Raw genomic sequence first — 17,817 nt, 5'->3', positions numbered from 1 at the left:
GCAAATAAAACACATCTTACTATCATCAGTCATTGAAATATAGGTTCTTGTAAACAGGGGATTATTCACCTACTAGGAAGTAATGTCTAAATGACATTCTGTGGGACGTTAGTAGAGTTATTGAATGAGTTGGTGTGGAAGTTCGATTTCCACAACTGGCCATTCATTAAGTATGAGTTAACCTCTGTGGTGAAGGAGACTCAAACATTGATTCCAAAGGAGCTCTTGACAATCTGAAAAAAACTGTGGTGTCCCTTGACACTTCTATCCCTCTCAGAAATGCAGACAAGTCACAGGTAGACAATGAACAGGACCACAGGGAACTCTAAAAACATTATCACTATTAGTGCTGAATACCTCCTGATGGCCTGGAGAATGGGAAGAGAAGCCCCGCACTATGATCCAGGCCTTTGTATGTGTGTACAAAGTGAACAACCCCACCTTGGGGAAGTGCCCAAGTGCCCAAACCCTCCCCACTGTGTATGAAGACCTGAAAGCCATCTCTGTCATGTCACTGACCTTTTAGCCGGCTGGCTTATGTCTGGGTAGGAGGCAGGTGATGCTGAGGATAAATCCACTGTTGTCTGTGCTTAGTGTTCTAGTACCTGTGCCGGAGGTTCCCAGAGGCGAGTTGTGGTGTGTCAGGATGAAAACGGATACCCTGCCAGTGACTGTGTAGAGAGAATCAAACCTGATGAGCAAAGAGCCTGTGAATCTGGCCCGTGTCCCCAATGGGCTTATGGCAGCTGGGGAGAGGTAAGAGCAAACTATTTGTCTATGTGTCCTTTATTGGCTGCCTGCTGTTGTTTAATATTTTATTTTTTGGACATAGATCTAGGAGGAGCTTCCAGATACAGGATTCCTTAGGAAACCTCTGTTCTACCCTGCTTCTTAAAGGCACTTATTACTAACAAGAGAAAGCTTGAATGTGTAGGGAATGCAGAATGACAAAAGATTGCATAAACCCAGGTCTAAGTTGTTTATTAGTAAACCTCTGATGATTGAGAAATTAATGCTTATAAGGATGGAAATCACACGAGAGTCTTGCCATTTATGTTACAGCTTCGGGTGCATTTGTTTCCATGGCAGATGTCTTCTAAGTTTTCAAATTCCCCATAAAAACAGAATGGGTGTTATTCCTATCACAGATGACATTAAATGAATAAGGAGGTGTATATGTTCCTGTTCTCCACTAGTGATTTCTTTGACTGTTAGCTTTGTAGAATTGCCCACTTTGCCTGACAAAGAGTAACATAGTGTTTGGAGTGCATAAAAACAGGCCCAACCAGACAGTGGTGGTGCACCTCTTTAATTGCAGCACTCAGGAGGCAGAGACAGGCAGATCTCTGTGGGTTAGAGGCCAGCCTGGTTCTACAGAGTGAGTACCAGGACAGGCTCCAAAGCTACACAGAGAAACCCTACCTCAAAAAAACAAAAACAAAAAAAAAAAAAAAGAAAAAAGTTCCATTGGTCCATTTCCTGACTCTGTGTGTATGTTATTTTGTTTGTTTTTGTTTGTTTTAAGATCGAATTACATCATTTTCTCTTTACTACAGGCCTTCCCATGCACCCCCTTGTTCTCTCTCAAATTCATGCTCTCTGTTTCATATATGTATGTAATGTTATGTAAATATGTTATGTAAATGTAACCTGTTTGCTCCATACATTGTTACTTATATGTGTATGATTTCAGGAATGACCACTTGCTATTGGATGACTAATTTGGGTGTTCTTCCCTGGAGAAGACTGTTTCTCCTGCTCTCAACAATCATTAGTTGCCTATAGTTCTTTGTCTAGGGTTGGAGTCCTGGGAGAGTTCCCTTCCATGTTAAGCATGTCTATTGGTGCCATCCTTGTTCAGAGCTTGTTCGGGCAGCCCCGTTGATGACTTCATACGTGTAGCTTCTCTGACAAAGATGAAATCTCACAGCAGTTCTTCTAACTGCTACAATCTTCATAGCTCCTCCACTCTGATCCCTGAGCCTTAGGTGCATGAGCTATGCTGTAGCTTTGTTAGCTAGGACTGGGTACCACACGGCCACTTGCTCTCCGCATTTTGATTGGCTGTGGCTTTCTGTAATGATTGCAAAGACCTATTTCTCTGATGGTGGGTGTAAGTTAAATATTTAGAATGAAGTTAGGAATTATGCTAGGGCCCAGAGACGTTGGCACATGCCTTTAATCCCAGCACTTGGGAGGCAGAGACAGGTGGATCTTAGTGAGTTCAAGGCCAACTTGGTCTACAAACATCGTTCCAGGACAGTCAGGGCTGTTACACCGAGAAAACCCTGTCTCAAAAACCAACAACAAAAAATCATGCTGGTTTAGTAAAGTAGTAGTTGTAGATACTCCTCCAAGACCACAAATTCATTAGCTTCAGGTAGTTGGCTATATTTTCAGTACCAAGCATTATTTCCCACTTATTGAACAGAACTTAAATCCAATTAGAGAGCTGCTGGCTACCACCAAGGTATGCATGACACTACTGCACCCTGAGGGATATTGTCATGCTGGATATTTTTTAGTAATAGGCATCATAGCTGGGTACAACTATTGGATAATTTCCTCATTTAGAAGCTTGCATAGCACCTTCTGGTACCATGAAACTAGTCCTCAGGGAGGATGCTTTGATGTCAAACCATCTCAGATCCTCTGGATCCTGTTTCTGAAGTACATGGTTCAGCAATGGTATTTACCTTCCGTCTCTGGGAAGCAACCAAGGGCAACAGCAATAGACTATTTTTTGAGAGTCTCTTGGAGAACTCCAACCAACACCTCAAAAGAAGGCTTCTCATGTCTGGTGTTGGGGTGCTGTTAGATAGCCCACAGCTCTTGGAGGAAGCATTGTGGGCCTAGACAATATATGTAACCATGTATGTATATGTATACACAGACTTATCAGTATTGTGTATAATGTTAGGTAGATAGATAATGCTGTGATTCCTTCTGACTTTTCCAGACATCGCTACTATTTTTCTTACCCTCCTCTCCACTTCTTTACCCACCTACCCTCACCCTAATTAAAGAATCCCCTTGGTTCCCATTCCCTCTTCAAATCAACTTGTACACTGTTATTCCCCTCTCTGTTGCTTCCCCCAAACCCCCTGGTCCCTTTTAAGAAATGCAGATGGGAAAGAACAAGTGACAGGCCTAGGCTACTTTTTTCAATATGACCTTTCCTAGTTCCATCCATTTACTGAAAATTTCATTATTTAGTTTTCCTTTACAGCTGAATGATATTCCATAGTATATATACCCCATGTCATCTGCTGTAGGTTGAAGGACTTTTAGGTCGTTTCAATTTCCTACCTATTATGAGTAGAGCTGCAATGAACACAACTGGGGAAATGTCTGAGGAGTAGGATATCCAGTCCTTTGGACATATGTCAAGGAGTGTATGGCTGAGTCATGTGGTGGATTAAGTTTTCTGAGGATTCTCCACACTGATTTCCATCTGGATCAGTTTGCAATCCCACCAACAGTGAGGGAGAATTCCCTTTCCCTCAAATCCCCTCCAGCCTTTGCTGTCACTTGGTTTATTGATCTTTGCCATCCTGACTGGGGTAAAATAAAATCTCACCATTGTTTTGATTTTCATTTATCTAATTGCTAGGGATGATGAAAACTTTTTGAGCTATTTCTTAGCCATTTTTTTCTTTCCTGTTTTAAGAACTCTGTTGAGATCCCAAACCTATTTTTTTAAGTGAGTCATTTTATTTTAACTTTTTGTTTTTGTGCATTGATTTCTTTGCGTAGTCTGGATATTAATTCTCTGTTGGATATATGGCTGGCAAAGATTCTTTCCCACTCTGGGATTCCTCTTCACGTTACTGGTTGCTTCCTTAGCTGTACAGAGCTTTTTAGTCTTATGAGATCTCACATGCCAATTGTTGGCCTCAATTACTGGGCAAATTGTGTCCTATTAGAAAGCTCTTCCTATATCCTATGCCTATTGCCTGTGTTTCTTCTAGTCATTTCCATGCTTTAGGTTTCACAATTAAGTCTTTGGCCCATGGGCTGGAGAGATGGCTCAGTGGCTAAGGCTAAGAACCCTGGTTGGTCTTCCAAAGTCCCTGAGTTCAATTCCCAGCAACCACATGATGGCTCACAACCATCTGTAATGAGATCTTATGTTCTCTTCTGGCATGCAGGGATACATGCATACAGAACAAGTGTGCACATAATAAATAATTTTAAAAAGTCTTTGGCTTATTTGGAGTTAGTTTCTTGTGCAAGATGATAAATATGGGTTTAATTTCATTTTCTTCATATGGACATCCAATTTCCCCACCACCATTTGTTGAAGATGCTTTCTTTTCTCATATATATACATATATTCTTTGTCAAATATTACATATTAGATGGCTATGATTAAGTGTATTCATATTTAGGCATTCAATTTTGTTCCATTGGCCCATATGTTTTTTTTTTTTTGCATCATTACTTCTGTCCTCATGAGTTTTGTTTCATTTTTTTTTATTTGAAACAAGCTGGAGTTATCTGAGAAAAGGAAATTGAGAACATGCCTTAAAAAGATTGTTTTGTAGGCAAGTGTGTAGGACATGTTCTTAATAGTAATTGATGTTGGAGGGCCCAACCCACTGTAAGTGGTACCATTCCTGGGCAGGTGGTCCTGGGCTACATAAGAAAGGAAGTTGAGTAAGCAATAGAGAGCAAGCCATGGCTTCTACGTTAGTTCCTGCCTCCAGGTTACTGCCCTGCATGAGTTCACAACCCGAGTTCCCTCATTGATGAGCTGTTACCAGGAAGTGTAATATGAAATGAACCCTTGTTGCTTTGGGTTATGGAGTTTTATCATAACAATAGGAAAACCTAAGGCAAGTATCATATTGTTTTGATGTGTGGTTCTGAAATATAACTTGAGGTCTAGAATGGTAATCTCTCTGGCATTGTTCTTTTTGCTAAGGATTGTGTTTGCTATCCAGAGTCTTTTTGTGGTAACAAGATTTTTTTTTTAATTTCTGTGAAGAATGAGATGGTGGTTTTGACTGGGATTGCATAGAATCTGTAAATAACTTTTGACAGGATGGTCATTTTCACAATACTAATTCTTTTCAGTCCATGAACATGGTGAGAGTATGTCTTCCACTTTCTAGTTTCTTTCCCTGTGTTCTCCTTCAGAGATTTAAAGTGCTCATTGTAGAGGTCCTTTACCTCCTGGTTAAGTTTAGTCCTAGGTATTTTATTTTCTTTGAGGCTACTGTGAGTGGAAGTGTGTCCATGATCTCTTCCTACATATGCCTGGAGTTTGATGGCCAAGCTGGGGTGCGACTATTCCAGGACACAGGATGTGGAACTTTGGCTATATCTGGGGAATCGAGGAGGGTGCATGGAGGGAAGGATCAGGCAGTCTCACCCAGCTAGATCCTGGTTCAGGATGTGCAGGATCTGGCTTGACCTAGCTATGAGCTTTATCATTTTCATGATATTAACAAGTAACATAAGTTAGTACAATTTTATACCATTATTCATAAACTGGAGTAGTAACAGTACCACCCGCATAACACTTATGACTAGTATATGAGACAGCATCCATTAAATGCCTAACATGTATCCTTCAATCAAGCAAGTGACACTGTAATAATGCAATAATAACTTACTTTACTAGTAGTAAGAATGACATGCATTAGTAGTAGTATTGGGCATTTTGAGTTCTTGTTATACTTTACAGCAAGATGTACGTGCATATTTATGCTACTCAAAATCTCTCTTGATGGTTGAATCTATAAGAAAAGCATACACTTAAGGCTCCCTGGGTTGTTCTGTCTTAACTCTTTACTAAATGAGGCCTGAAAACTAACACCTGGAAGACCAGAGCACCAAGAGGAAGAAAAAAGACATAAGAGATGATGGACTTATTAGTCCACATTCTGGTGTCTCATCATTTCACACACATAACCTGGAAGACAGGCCATTGACCCAGGAATTTTTTTGTTGATTTTCACTGATGTTCTGGGCAGTGATGCTGAGGGAAGGAGGGGGAGAGGAGCTTTGAGACTCCTATGACATGAGTCTTCCTAACCCTCTGTGCAGTTTTGTCCTGTGGGATCCATAATTAGGCTTCTGTAGTTGGATCCCAGCCAGGGTGAGTCCTCGCCTTTGCTGGGATGCTCTCTGTTATCACAGACTGACTGAGCTAAGTGCTGTGGGAGAGCCGGCCTTGGCGCAGCAGGGACACTGAATGTCTGTGTTCTTGGATATGAGTGCAACCGCACTGTCCAAGAAACACAACTTGTTCCTGTCTCACAAATGTGAATCCTTCCAGGAGTCAGAACTTCAGCTAGCACCCATTCCCACCATATTGTTTACTCATCCTAAGGGACAGTTGTACTTGTCCTGAGGTCTGAAGAGGGCTAAACAGCTGCGCATCACAATTGGAATAAGAGAATAGGCAAAGGTCCCTCCATGACAGCTTCGTAGAAGTTGCCGGAATGTGTGGGGTTGTGTAAAACTCGGTTCTTTGATTAAATCCTTGGCAGAATTTAAAAATAAAACGTGAAGTTGGGCCTGGCTACTCATATCTGTAATCCCAGCACCCAGGAGACTGAGACAGGAGGTCAGTCTAGATCACAGTGAGTTCCAGACTAGCCTAAACTGCATAGTGAAACTTTGTCTCCAAACAGAAACCAAGGAAACAAATTATCAACTACAATAAAATAAAATAAAATGGGCCAACTCTTTATCTCTTTTATTTGATATTGAGTAGTTTCCGGTTATTTATTTATTTACTGATTTTTTTATGCCTCCAAGAATGTTATGTTAGCTACTGGTTAATGGATCAAGATTGATTACATTAACTTCCCACACTTTGTTTTATACATGGGGCATGTAACTTGTTCTCACTCTGATGAGGTGAGCTACATAAAAGTCCTTATTACAGATATAAAAGAAGCCCTCACTGAGGAATACTTAATGTTCACAGGAACCATGGTCCATTGGCTGTATCATTGTTGGCAATTCGCCTTGGCTCTGTCTGTCAAACTTGGGCTGCCCAAAGCTATAATAGAGTGTAGCCAAGAAAAGTCTCCTGTGGGGAAATAGAATTTGCACAAAGTAACTGTAGCCTTCTTTGTCCCTCTCCCAGTGTACGAAGCTGTGTGGTGGAGGCATGCGGACAAGACTGGTGGTCTGTCAGCGTGCCAACGGTGACCGGTTCCCAGATTTGAGCTGTGAAGTTCTTGACAAGCCTCCAGACCGTGAGCAGTGCAACACACAAGCGTGCCCACAAGATGCTGCATGGAGTACTGGCCCTTGGAGCTCGGTACGGCCCTAATACTTCATGTTTGTTACCCAAACTCTCAGACAGTGTTATGAGTATTCTGGGACATGCCTTCATAGCCAAGAACTGTCACATGCATGAAAGCACCCAGATACTGCGGCCTTTTACTTTCTTCCTAATTATGGCACACAATTAACACTGTATGACACTGCCAAGGTGACTTTATACAATCCAAATACCTCATGCAGGAATGGTGCCAAGAAGTAGCTTCCTTTGCCTAGAAGAGCTGTGTGTATGTACATTGATAATTATTTAGAGAAACAGCTCAAAAGTAACCAATCTCTGCTTTCTAAGCTGTGGTAGCTCTGGCTAATGGAGTAAGGTCCCTGCTTACTGAGGCTGATGCAATTTTTTTCTTCAACTACTATCATTTGCGTCTGTGAGGCTTGGATATACCTTAGCACAATCAACATAAAGTCTATACCCACCAATAGACTAGCCAATATAGATGACCAGCAGTGTAATCAATGTCCCAATACCTCCTGAGGTATCTGGAATCTCTTCCCTATCCCCAGACAGGAAGTCCATCTGAGACCAGCTTTTACTTTGCTCCTAAGTTTTCCTTAGCCGGCAGCTGACATGGCAGGATTGCCGCTGTAAATACTATGCAAACATCTGGGGCAGCTCTTAACAAACAGATGGATTAACCATGTCAACACAATATTTTGGCTAAGCTGTGACAAAAATTATGGAGCCAGTAGGTCTGATGTATTAAAGTACAGTAAATATTCCTATAAGTACATTAATTGCAATGAAACTGAAATTAGTATTATATAAACTCATTTCCAGGAGTCCCTTTTTATTTAGTCTTGTCTTGGAAGGTGTTATTCAATCCTGGGGCCAGGTGAAGAGCAGATTAACTGAAGTAGCATGATTGACATCCAGTGATGCTTCTCAAAGTCAAAGTTTTTGGCATCGGTGGCTGCGTCTGCAGGGTTGGTTCTAGTTTCTCTTTCTGGAACACTCTCTCAGTATATCCCCTATTGATAATTTAATAGCTTAAATCGTTAAATATAAGCTGCTGATTGTTTTAATTGAAAACATGGAGCATACTTAATATTGCTGTTCTTCTTGGGGCTACATACGGTTTTCTAAGCTATCAGAGAAGAAGAAAGGAGAGTAAAAGTTCTGTGCTCTAGCACACACAGATGTGGATTTTAAAGCTAGCTTTACTGCCTGTGTAATCACATCAAGTGCTTGCTAGATTGACTTGCAGGTTTCATTTCTTCTATTGTCTTAAGAGAAAGGGCCACTCTTGCAAGGCTTTTAAACTGCTATTTTTAAAGAACTAAATCAAAAGCATTTTGTTTAAGTAGATAGACAATTGAAATATATCAATTTTAGCCGGGCGGTGGTGGCGCACGCCTTTAATCCCAGCACTCGGGAGGCAGAGGCAGGCGGATCTCTGTGAGTTCGAGGCCAGGCCGGACCAACAGCCTCGAAAACAATACAGAGAAACCCTGTCTCATAAAAACCAAAGAAAAAGAAATATATTAACTTTATGTACATGTGAAAGAGCAATCATTTGGACACGTACTGTAGGATTTTGATTATTTTATGTTTATTTGCATGGATGCTTTGGTATAATGTCTTAGGATGCTACTTTTCAGCATACCTCAGTGACTCCTGTTTCTAGCCATAAAGTCTTTTTTATGGTGCTTTCCCATTGTAACTACAGTGAAGTTAACAAGTGTACAAAAGAGAAAAGTGCATTTGAGGTGCTAACGTCTTGCTTCCAATAGAAAGAAACTTAGACTGACTAGAGGCCAGGGTGGCAATGACTTTTCCAGCAGGTTGCTTTTGCTCCCAGGAACTCCCACACATAGACACTGTCATATCACAAAGCAACTACTGCTATGTAACACAGCCAAGGTCAAGCGGAGACAGCTTACATCAACACGAAGGAGTGCTGTTTGAGAAAGAAACCCCAAATCGTTGTTGTCACAGCTCCCAGAGTCTCCACAATGAAACTTCTTTTAATCTATTATTCAAACAGCCCTTTTAGAGAGAATGTTGGTTCTGGCTCATGTCACTGCAGATCTATGACTCACAATTATAACCCTGAATGCAGTGACTCACACCTGTGACCCCACACTCAGGAGACTGAGTCAGAAGGATCACCTAGAGTTTGGTGCTATAATAAGTTCCAGGTCAGCCAGAGATACAAGTAAGACTGCCTCAAAAAAACAAAACAAAACAAAACAAAACAAAAGAGTCATGATTGAGAAAAATATCCTACAAAATTTTCTTTTCTGGACTTTAAAAAATAATGTCCCTGGACCTTTGCTTTGTCTGTGAAGCAGTGTTCTGCAACTCTGTTGAACTATTGAGCCCGTCCTAAAAGCACAGTGGATAATAAACACCCCTATGTCCCTTGACAAATGGTACAAATTGGAAAGAGAACTCTATTGTCAAGGTGAAGCAAGAAATGCCTTACAAATCAGGAATATTCTAGACTGAGCCAATCCATTAGAGAGTAGTTTGGTGGCGTTTCTCTTTGCATTGCCCTGTATTTCTGTTCACTGATCATCTTGTAGATGGTGGTTCTTCTCTACAGAAAGTGCTTGGTTGAGTGTTTTTATGACAACTCAGAACATATTCTCTGAGCATTTGAGATCTGTGCTTATGGACCTGACTGGTGAGAGATTATGAGCTTGCAAGGGAGCTATGCTTTTGTTTCAGTCTGGCAAACTTAAGTATTTGTGTCTACCTCATTTTCATATCACACTGTACAGTTTCTATAGGTAGAAAGAGGAAATGTTTGACATTAGTGTTTTACAACCTCATTGTATCATAGAAAAAAAGATTATAAATATCACAACCATATTTTCTGAAAATAGTTTTAAGCAGCCACATTTACATATTTCTGAGTATTTTGAAGGGTACAGATTTATATGTCTTTATATAATAAAGCATATTTATTTTTCCATGTTATTTAATTTCACAAGCAATGTTTAAAAACTAGTATGCGTGAGCCGACTATGAAGGCAAATAGTCTATGTGGATTAGAAGTGAATGTATGTTTCTTTTGATTAAAATATGCACATAAATATTTTAATTTTGTAAACTTTATCACTTTCCCCCAGCGCTGAGTAGCCATGTATTAAACTTCATGTCTTTGGCTAGGCTAAAGTGTACATTTTGAAAGGTTACTTTAAAAGAATTCTGAATCAGAGATGATGAGTTCTATAAACAAAAATTTGTGAGGCTTAACATTGTGTTGGATAGCTTTTTCTTTTCTAATAATGTTGTCTTGATTTACTGAGTTTCAACTATAAATCAAAAGCTCTGTTCATTGAGTTTGAAGATAACGGTAAAACATACCCAGAAGACAAATAAAGGCTAGAAGAGAAGATGCTGAAACAAGCCACTTCTGCGTTCACATAGGGATACACCTGGGTCTCTGTCCAGACAACAGCAGAACGCCTGCCTCCACTTGTCACTTCTTTTACTTGCTCACCTTCAGTATGCCTCAGAAAGGACTTATTATTAAAGAAAAATGAATATTATAAAAATGAAGGTGGAAGTTCGAAGACAGCCTTCTCTTTGCAAAAACATATATCCAGGTTCCAACTTCCATTTCATCCCGCTATTTATAGTAGTACTTACACACAAAAAATCCAAAATGGGGAGGGGGGACCCTTTTATGAGTTAGAGGCTTATAAGAATATGACAAAAATAGCATTGCAAAGTAGATGATGATAACCATAGCTAACCTTATTAAGCATGTGTGTGTTGGAGCCAGCCTTTTTGCTATCCCGTGAGAGGACCACTGTTACACCACATTGCGTGTTGCTATAATCTGCCTTAGGGACAAGACCTCTCATGGCATGTGCCAGCTCCATTAATTTTGGGAGACATAAACAGGTTATGTTCAATGAGCTATGAGGCTTTTGTTAAGAGATTTCTAAAATTCAAGTATCATCCACCCTGAACAATGCTAAGCTGATTCTGACATTGCATGTTTGATTCCAACAACAGAAAATTCTAAATTATCAGTACTATTGGCAAATTCCCATAACCAGAAGTCCCAGAAATGTCATGTAAACTGTCTTAAGGTAGGCATTGGCCGAACAACCCTTTCTTTCATGATCAAGATACATTTTTGGATAGAATAGGTCGATCGTGTAAAATTTCAACTTTGAAAAAAATGCAACTAAATATAAAAATTTAAGTGATAATTTTACTAAATAAACACATGTCATAAGTGCATTACTAGCACTTTTAAAAATGAAAGATCCTCACTACCTGGTTTTGTTTTGAGGCAACATCTTGCTAGAGCCTAGGATGGCCTTGAACTTCTGGTCCTCTTGCTCAATCTGAGCAGGATAGTTATTGTTTCGATTTTATTATTGTTATTGTTGTTGTTGTCGTTCAAAAGACCATGACATATGAAATCACATTTTTACTCAGTTCACTATAAATTAAGACTATCTATAAAACACCCCTGTCTGGTGTGTTTAGAGCCATCAGAGTGCTTGTCTGCATTTACCTACTGAAGAGAAAACTCAATAGACTATAGATACTGTTTTTAGGTTTATGGTGAATGCATCTATATCCCCTCTTTTGGCAGCTATTTTATCACATCTTTGGACAGCTGTTTCATTACACCTTTTGACAGCTTGTTCACGGTGGCTTAGCAGATTTCTTATGCATTTAAGAAGTCTGGAGATGGGAGGAGGATGTGCTTCGGGGGAAGCTGTGTCCTCCGCCTGACTCAGGAGTTGTCTGGCCAGTGAGGAGAGGGATGAGAACACTGGAATGTGGAGGGGGAAGCAGGGGTTGCATCCAAGAGTAATTGGCTGGGAGGGGATCCCGGACATTAGCGAAGGCTTTTCCAGAAGCTTTGTCTTGTGGACGAATGTGAAGAAGTAAAGATGTCACCTTGTTCCCTTGGGAATAAAAGCCATCCATTTCCCAGCAAATCTTTTCAGGGTGCCTACTGTGGGTTGGGTCCTGTTACACATATTACAGACAAACAAGAGACGAATCAGAAGTGTCCTATACAAAGGACAAAGGGAAATTTTTAGCAGGAAATGGAGAAAGCCAAACTCCTTTAATCAAGGACACCGACACTTCTTTGGCTGACAGCTCTGCCAGTTAAAACCAAAAGGACAAATTGCTGCTAGAACCCACACCTTCCCTGTTGCTGATGATGTTCGCTCAATAAATAAAATTAGCAATCCTATTAGATGTGAAGTTGTCCAATCATTTTTAAATAGACACTCAACACTGTGGAAATGGAAGCTTAGTTGTTGCTTTGGTTTGTTTTTTTTTTTTTTAAGTCTTGGCCTAGAATCTGCCCATATTATTAGATCCCAAATGTGACCGATTGGTCTGAGACCCAGGATCAGTGGAGGACCTGGCTTTCGGCCTTTTCCTTGCTGGGACTCAGAGGCTCCTTCTGGGAAGTTGTGATCTAAGGGCACATATACCCTTTGTCACTTATTAGAGGCCAATAAAAAGATCTGGAGCATGTGGATTGAACCCTGTCTTCCCTGATTTTTACTGCTCTCTCGTAGTGGAATTGTTGTTGTGAACAGTTTGAAAACCACCACTTCCCTTCCAGAAGTTTGTAAAATAGAAAATTGGCAGCTGAAACAGATGTGTACAGTTGGTAGTAAGGCAGACAGCTCACATCAAGTTAGTCCAGAGCCCATCATTCCTGTCCAGACCTGCATCCCATTGCTCCTCTATGGAAGAAGTTATGTCTTGATCCACAGTCTGACAGCAGTGAGGAAGTGAGGAAGATATTCTGTGTTACTGGTTTCCAATATGGAAGTGTTTAGTAATGTGTTGTCAATACTAGACACATATATTGGATGTAGTAGTACAGGCCTGTAATCCCAGAAACGAGGAAATTTGAGACAGGAGAATCCCAAGTTCAAGACCTTGGCTACTAGATAAATTGAAGGTCAGCCTGGACTGCTTAGCCACACCTTGTCTCAAAAGTTTTCTCAAAAGGTTAAAAAGCAGTTAGGGGTGTATACACAACTCAATGTCGAAGCATGCACTAGCTGGGACCAGGCCAGCCATTCTATCCCCCTTCTGCCCCACAACACATCCTACACACGTATAATGTAAATAATGGACAAGAAGCCTCATTTTTAAAGGTATTGATTTATAAATCTACTACGCACAGTCACCCTAAATTTTAAAGTGCTTCCTGTAGCTGGTGGCTACCAAACTGGATGGTCATCTGGCAACAGTGTATAGTTGACAATTTGTTACAAACTAGCCAAAAATCAAATTTACAAAAATAAACTTGGAGGAAACTCTTGTGTCAGCACTGAGAGGCCCCTACATCCTGATAATTAGCATTCCCTCACCCTTCTTGTGGTCTGTGCTTTTGTTTTACAAAACATCAGTGAGCCACAGCTGGGCATTAGAGAAAAGCAGGGCAAATGTAAAGACAGCCAGTCCGAACCAGCTGTCCTGGGAGGGCTAACTCCAGTTTTCATCGTCAAAGCAGCTGTTGAAACAAACTCTCCTCTTCTGTGTGTGAGCATCCAAGTTCATAGTGGTTGTCCATTCACTTAAGGAGAAAGATGTTTACGTGTGCGATGGGGTGGAAGGGCGGACCCTGGTTGACACCCTTCGGGAGAAGGAGAAAATTGAAAGCACCAGGTAGAATCTAGAATTCCAAGAGAGCATTGTCTCTTTGAAGGGAAAACCTTAGGAAGACAGCTTTTTCATAGTCACTGAACCCAGTAGGTGACATTGAGCAGATTAGCTTTGCAGGACTCCATTTCAAAGACGCATCAGGAGATTCTGAACTCTGCTGATCTCTCCTCCTTCTCCTTTATTATCATTGCCTCTACAAGCCCCATCCTCCATGGTATTAAGAAAAACCTCCATGGGTCCATGCACAGTCATGCCTCAAACTGAAAAGGCCCCTCCCCCCACCATGTGCTCAGTGGCCAGACATAGAATCCTCCACACACACATTTTAGGGTGACACCCTGAATTAAGATGCCATCCAGGGGGGGGGATATGATGTAGAAGTACTTAGTCTTACATTCATTCTCAAATCTCTTTCTCTCTCTCTCTCTCTCTCTCTCTCTCTCTCTCTCTCTCTCTCTCTCTCTCTCTCTCTCTCCCCCCACACACACAGGCACACACCCTTCCTTAGTCATCCAGAAAGAACCTGATATCTAAATTGATCAGGAAAAGGCAAATGATAATAGCCTATATCTAGGCAAGGAGAAGGCTGACATTGGTATTTGGGGGGCTGAAGGGATGAGGGAGGTATTAATATTGGTGGGGGGGTTATCCCTAGATGAGACAATAAGGAAGATTATACAATTTTTCTGTATATTTGAACTTTTACAAAATAATCAGATTGACTTTTCCCTCACAAGGGGGTAAAGAGTAGATCTGGATATTTCAAAGCATCAAACTTTTGGATAAATGTTAGGGAGCTATTTGCAATCACACTTTGGCCCTGCAGTGACAAAAACAGGGATGGCTTCCCATCACACCCAGGACACAGTCTTGGGGTCTTCCTTGACTGTCTCTTTCCTGCCCTCTCTTCCTCACTGCACCGTTCCTCCTGCCCGGAGCACCTGAAATAAAAGGCCTCTGGGCACCTGAAAATTGTACCTTTTTGTCTCCCTTCCCCAGGGAAATAAATCCTGTCTTTCTTCCAATGCAGTCCCTGCTCTCAAAATCTTACAGCCCCACCCCTGTAAACCACCCCTACCCAAAGTCTAAGTTCCTTGGAAAACAAAAGACTTTTTCCAAAACCGTGCTCTGTTTGTTTTCTGTGAGCTTAGTCAAAAGCCCTCCCCCAGCCAGCTTACCTATTTCTGCGGTTCTGTATGCAGGACACTGATAAAGCCATGTTCCTTTCTTCATGGGCGCCTCGAATCAGATGTGACCTATCTAAGAACTCCTTAGGTGGCCAGTAGGCAACTGATGTCAGGGAGGAGCACTGTCCCCTAGAGCTTGTTACTGTAATTAAAATCTTGTTAAACGTGTTGCAAGGAATTTTGTGCTATATGAGGCATGTTCTTTATAGAGCAAGGCTCCTCGGCTTGCTAACCCAAGACCCTAACTTTGCAGGAGTGATAGCCACATGACTCTTTAACTTTCATTTATCAGAAAGGCTGTGTGCCCCTACCCCCTCAACATCTATTCAAATCAAGCCAGTTCAGGGAACTTGAAGCCTTAGGATAAATCAGTGATTCTCACGTGTGGTTGATTTTTATCCCTCAGTGAACCTTTAAGCAAAGTCTGGAGACACTTTTGGTAGTTACTTCTGGGAGTGGAGAGTCTCCAGGCACAAGCAGTTGAAGCCGGGAAGGTATTAGTCATCAGGCAAAGACAGGATAGCCCAGCAAAATTTCACCTCACCCAGTACCTAAAAGAGGGCTAAAGTTGTAAGGTCTGGCAAAAAGGAGTCCTTCCCATTGAAAGTCTGTGGACTCATGGAAGGGCTGTTGAAAACTCCTCTACAGAGAGTTAAGACATTCTTGTTAAACAGCTTTCTGAGATCTAGGAAGTCATCTGTCTCTGTCAACTCCCAACAAGGGTCACCCAGAATAAGCTGAATGTAGAAGAAGGACCCAGAAAGTAGATTATCTAACCAGACTATGAATTTGCAAGCCAGCAGAGAATGCCACTCATCCCAGAGGACACACAGGGGTAGGGGTTAACATAAGTGTGGACTGATATAATGGGGCCCATTATGATGAGAGGAAGTTTACATGGTTATTCCAGCTTAAGTAAACACCTTTTTAAACAAAACAGTGATAGTGCAGATGGGACTATTCCTCAGCATTCCAGGACATTTGATACAGCTCTTACCTGAGTCTTTTTAATTAGATGTTTCAGCAATGACAAAACTCTTCCTCCCCCCCCCCTGCAAGAACCCAGCAGCATTTAGCATCTGGTGAGGTTTGGATGTCACGTTTGAATATGTGGGTTACAGTTTGGGAAACTTTTTCCAAAGTAAGACTAATTCTAGTGAGCATTTTGTCTGGGAAATGGGTGAGCACATTCTGATTAAGAACTAAGACAGTAGTGCGTAGAGCAATCTATATATTTTAAATAAGTGTGAACTAGATTTTCCCCAACTTGAAGCTTGGGGGCCAGATGACTCCTTCCTGGGGGGCATTGGAGAATGCTTAGCAACTTCCTTGGCATCTAGCTACCCCATGCCTATCACATGCCCTCTACATTGTGATAACCAAAACTGTTCACACATCACCAAATGATGGGCTGGGTGAGGATGACAAAATACCCTGCCCTATGAATTTATTGATTTCTCACTTCAGGATTTTGCTTTTCATACTTTTGTGAGCATTGGGTCGGTGACCATCAACATTTCCAAAATATACTTGATACAAAATCCCTACTTTTAAGTCAATAAAGTCTTTGAGGTTGGCCAATTGTTTTCTTTCTCTTCTCTGAGAACGGTTGTCTTGCACAGACGACCAAGTTTTCACTGTTGTGTCACCTTGGAACACTGATTATTTCTCAGCTTTTTTTTTTTTTTTTGCCTGTTGGAGGAAATTGTTCAAAGAGTCAGCTATTCAAGATGCATGACGTTGACTTGACTTTTCTGTACTTGACTCTGGGAAAGAGAGTCTCTGAGCTCCACTCCTCCAGATGAACACATTTCCCCTTTGCAAATCATTGCTGCTTTAGCAGATGGCAAGTTCTAGACATCTACCAGCCCCTCGCCCATGCCACAAATACTGACAAATAGACTCAGAATGGAAGGTGTAATTCCGAGATCTTAGAGGCAGAGAACGTTGCAGACCATGGATTTCTTGGATCCAAAAGGAATATCTTATCTCTTCTCTTTTAAAAAAAAGTCCAAACAGGACTCTCAAATGCCTACTGTTTTATGGTGTGTCTTGACATTGCTAACTATATAGTTCACACTTAAGAATTATACAAATGCATTACAGAAATATCAGAGGGGCTAGAGGGATAGTTCTGTGGTTATGAACTCTTGCTGCTTTTCCAGAGAACCTGAGTTTGGGTCCCAGAACCCAAGTCAAGCAGCTCACAACTTCCTGTAAATCTAACTTTGGGGGATCCAACACATTCTTGTAGTCTCCATGGTCACAGGCAGTTGGCGCACATTCATATAAGCATGCACACATACACATTAATGAAATCTTCATGAAAATAATCACACACACACACACACACACACACATTCCCTTCTGTTTTCAGTAAATTTGTGGTTTTGCGTTGGGCCGCATTCACCATTGTTCTCAGCTACATGGGGTTCCAGGTCTGTGTAGGACAACCCTGCCAAAGTGGTATCAGAGCTGTGATGCTAGAATAGTCTGTTGGTAGAGAAAACAACGTAAACCCAAGATACTGCCACTAGCCTAAGGAATTGCATAGTAGGATTTAACATGTAATGAAACAATGCATTCCCCACCCCACCCCAAATTTAAACTATTTGATGGAAGACTGGAGAAAAGCAGACATTCACCCTTAACTCTCCATGAGATGAATGAATGCTGTTCACTATAATAAAATTGAACTTTAAGTTG

The 17,817-nt window shown here is 41.2% G+C and overlaps 1 protein-coding gene across 1 annotated transcript in view; it reads left to right on the top strand.

Moving 5' to 3' along the window:
* Adamts9 (ADAM metallopeptidase with thrombospondin type 1 motif 9) overlaps positions 1-17,817 on the top strand; it is a 158,423-nt gene that overhangs the window by 75,586 nt on the left and 65,020 nt on the right. Inside the window, exons 27-28 of the mRNA XM_005071171.4 lie at positions 595-756; positions 7,106-7,282. Coding sequence (XP_005071228.1) covers positions 595-756; positions 7,106-7,282 — 339 coding nt within the window. The remainder of the gene's footprint in view (positions 1-594; positions 757-7,105; positions 7,283-17,817) is intronic.

The sequence above is a fragment of the Mesocricetus auratus genome, unplaced genomic scaffold (genome assembly GCF_017639785.1).
Source record: "Mesocricetus auratus isolate SY011 unplaced genomic scaffold, BCM_Maur_2.0 Super-Scaffold_100676, whole genome shotgun sequence".
Lineage (NCBI taxonomy): Eukaryota > Metazoa > Chordata > Mammalia > Rodentia > Cricetidae > Mesocricetus > Mesocricetus auratus.
The sequence above is the reverse complement of the archived record's forward strand: the minus strand, read 5'-3'. Positions and strand labels throughout refer to the sequence as shown.